The sequence below is a fragment of the Ischnura elegans genome, chromosome 9 (genome assembly GCF_921293095.1).
Source record: "Ischnura elegans chromosome 9, ioIscEleg1.1, whole genome shotgun sequence".
Taxonomy (NCBI): Eukaryota; Metazoa; Arthropoda; class Insecta; order Odonata; family Coenagrionidae; genus Ischnura; species Ischnura elegans.
The window spans coordinates 72344564-72348083 of NC_060254.1; the positions used below are offsets into that span (position 1 = coordinate 72344564).

At 39.8% G+C, this 3520-nt stretch overlaps 1 protein-coding gene across 1 annotated transcript; it reads right to left on the minus strand.

The window, feature by feature from the left end:
- Positions 1 to 293: 293 nt before the first annotated feature.
- LOC124164954 lies at positions 294 to 1364 on the minus strand. Its single transcript, XM_046542191.1, has one exon. The coding sequence runs from the start codon at positions 1362 to 1364 to the stop codon at positions 294 to 296; it is 1071 nt and encodes a 356-aa protein (XP_046398147.1).
- Between the last annotated feature and the right edge of the window lie 2156 nt (positions 1365 to 3520).

Genomic DNA, 3520 nt, shown 5'->3' on the forward strand with positions numbered 1-3520 from the left:
ACCGATCAGTTCAGCTTGTAAGGATTCATGGACGTATATACCCACTCCTCCCCCTCTCTTTCCTTCACGGTCATTTCGGAAAAGAGTATAATTGTTCAATGCAACAAAATCATCTCCAATATTTGATTTCAACCATGTTTCAGTAACACCAATTATATGGATCTTTCTAGAATCATAGTACATTTTAAATTCATCAAAATGTGCGACAAGTGATTGAGCGTTAATTAATGAAATATTGATATTTTTATCAGTGCTAGCATACAGATTTGTCTCAGACAAGCACTTATCGCTATTTATAAAAAAAGATCCAGATCTCTCTGAGATTCGATGACAACAACAGGGCCGGTTTCAGATTGCCTCACAAGGATTTTACCGTTTTTCACCCAAACAAATTTTAATTTGCCATCCTTCTTAAGACCTCTAGCGAGGGCAAATATTTTTCTATTATATTTGGTGAGGGCTTCATCGATATATATTGTTTGATTGATCTGGGAGAGAGAAGTTGAATCGGAGAAGCTACCCGCGTCTTTAGAGCTGAAATTTTTCTTGGCACGACGCTTCACAATGACCTCATTTTTTTTGCTCTGCCTCACAAAACTGACAATAATCGGGGGGGCGTGTGTGCCTGAATCACTGTTGTGGCGAGGCCTGGGTCTAAAAACTCTGTCTATATCCTCGGCTGACACATGCACACCAAGAAAGGAGCAAATTTTTATGACCACACTTTGAATGTCATCATCTTGGAACAGCGGCACACCTCTTATCTCGACTGAGTTTTTCAGTGTGCTTTGTTCAGCTTTATTTAACTTAAGATCAAGGTCATTTGCTTTTTCTTGGAGCACGTTTACTGCACCTTTAACTTTTGACAGTTCTTCCTCAATGAGAACAAATTTTGATGAAAGTCCAGTCAACAGTTCACTGTTTTCACTTACTTTCTGTGTTAGCTTCTTCTGGTCCTCTTTTAGGGTGTCCAGTTTCCCATTTACTTGTTCCAGAAGTGCGGTTTGGTCGTTGAAGGTATCTTGCCACGTGATGAAGGTCTTCTTCAGATCTCCATGATCCTCCTGCAGCTGCTTTATACGATAAAGCAACTCTGCGAGGGGGTCGTCGGCATTCTCGGGCGATGTTCTACTTGGAGCTGAATGACCTGTGGCTCGAACTGGGGTGTTGTCACCGCGTAAATTCCGGGATTCACCGATGCAAACAGCACAGGACCACGTCTTCTGGAGTTCTACCAGTGTTTGCAAGTCAGTATCTGACAATGAAACACAGTGAGGGTGATACAGTCTCTTACATGTATCACAAGTAAGCTGCTTCTGGTTTCGCTTTATACTGGAACCGCACTTGACGCACTCACTAGGCATTGTGGACTGCTTTAAGTAGGGAGAGCAACAGAAAAATACGTCCGCACACCACGAAGGACTGAGAGAGACTGGACTCGAAAAATTAACTACTCTTGAATGTTCTTATTAGGTTTAGTCTACTTTTCAATCCATGATCTAGCAGTGATTCTCATCCGAGTTGTTTGATAGGTCTGTAGCACTAACAAGGCTATCGCAACGGTTTTTAAGGTAACTGGCTGCTATTCTCTGTCTACGATCTAACTTTGTTTTCAAGTCTATTTCATGAGAATCCAACGTATTTCAATTGAGGTCTAACGAGAGAGAAGTTGCTAATTTCTCTTAGTATGTCGTCGCACTCTCCAAGTATTCTTTTCACAAATCCCAATTTACAATTAGCTTGACCTGTTATTTCCCAAAAACATGTATTCGACGATAGATCATTAAATATATCAGAGATATTTTTCGGATTCTACAGTCTCTAGTTGGTACCATGTATGAAATAGCTATTGCTAATAATAAATTAACAATTGTTTGGTTTCCTGGTGAAGTTCAAAGAATGGCAGCCAGGAATACTCTTGGGAGGCATAGAAGAGGAGACGTTGTCGCAGCAATGCTAGGGTACTTGGGATGGAAAACGTAAGGAGTAACATAAATAGGTTATGTGGGGTCCACAAAGCCTTAATATAAGAGCGGGGTTGGAGGGAAATTGGTAAAAAGCTGGACTCACCCGGCTACACGGGAAGAGACGATCACAAATTCAATATTAAGTTTAAGAGGCAGAAAACGGACATTTAAAAATAATCCTTCCTTCTCATGGGAATATAGAGGTTGAAATATCTTCCTGAAAATATTTTCAAGATCTTCTCCAGAAAGAGTAAATTTTTTATGAGTATGTGTTCTTGAATTCTGAGTTGATACCATTGTTATATATTAGGGAGAGTTGTAAATTGGGTTATTTGGTTCAAATTTCATATGTCAGTTATCCTATAGGTAGGTGTATTTTCTGTGCCTTTCTGTGCCTCTTGGGTTGGTAGGCTTATTAGCCATTTGTAATAAATCTCACGTTACCACCAGACAATTGCCAACTGGTAAAAATGTATAATAATAAATAAATGTGTGGAAATTTAAAATGCAAATTATCTCTCTCATGAATACCAATTCTTTTGGTGGTATTTCCACGCCGCGAGTACTCCGATAAAGGATCTCCCAAATTTCTCCGCTGGCTGAAGTATTTTCCAGGGCATGATGGCTCAGTGGGTGCACCGTTGGGCTATTGATTTGAAGAGTCTCGGGTTCAATTTCCAGGTCAAGCCTTTGGGTACCCCGTAACCAAAATCCTCGAAAGGCGGGATCCACGCGCTTGTGACCAAGTCTGGGGTGAGCGCTACCCTCTCTTATTACAGCTAGCCTGAGGGTCTAATCACTGAGTAAGTGAATATAATGTTGATAGTAATAGTAATAAGATAATAAAAAATCCACAAAAACCTGGCAACTACTTATGGACTTTTAAAAAAATCCCCGCCCTATTACAATACCTGCCGTACCACAGGCAAATACACACATTCTATTCTGGGACCGACCGATACTCACAGACAAAACCATAGATTACTATAAACCTTGTACTTTATTGATCCACAAATCACAGAAAAGATGAAATAAAGTTGTGGCAGTGCCATTGAATCACGACGTTTAGTCCACGGAGAGAGAGCCAATTCAAAAATATCAAGATTTTGCCGGTGAAATAAAAAATATTTTGAAGTCGGAAGAAGTCACCATTCACCCACTGATAATCAGGATTGGCAAGAATAACGAAAAGAAAAATTTTCGTTTCGTTTTTCTTGTCAATTCGCCAAATAATTTCGTCTTTCTTGTTTAGTTTCGCTCCCGCACGAAATTAAAATCACCAAGGAGTTTAGTTTCGACCCGGGACGAAACTTTACTCCCCAGGAACGAAACTATTTAATCGATACTCCGCTGCTCATAGTTAGTTTTCGATCCCAGAAGTTGAGTGGAGGGAGATAAGAGGGAATAGTTTCGACCCATTACGCTTGACATATCGCTACCTTGGTTTGACAAGGTTCTACTGACCATCAGCTGGTTTTGAGAAAAACCTTGTCAAAGTTTTAAACTGCAATATTTCTTTTATTAATAGGAATTTATTTTTGATTTTTGGCAAT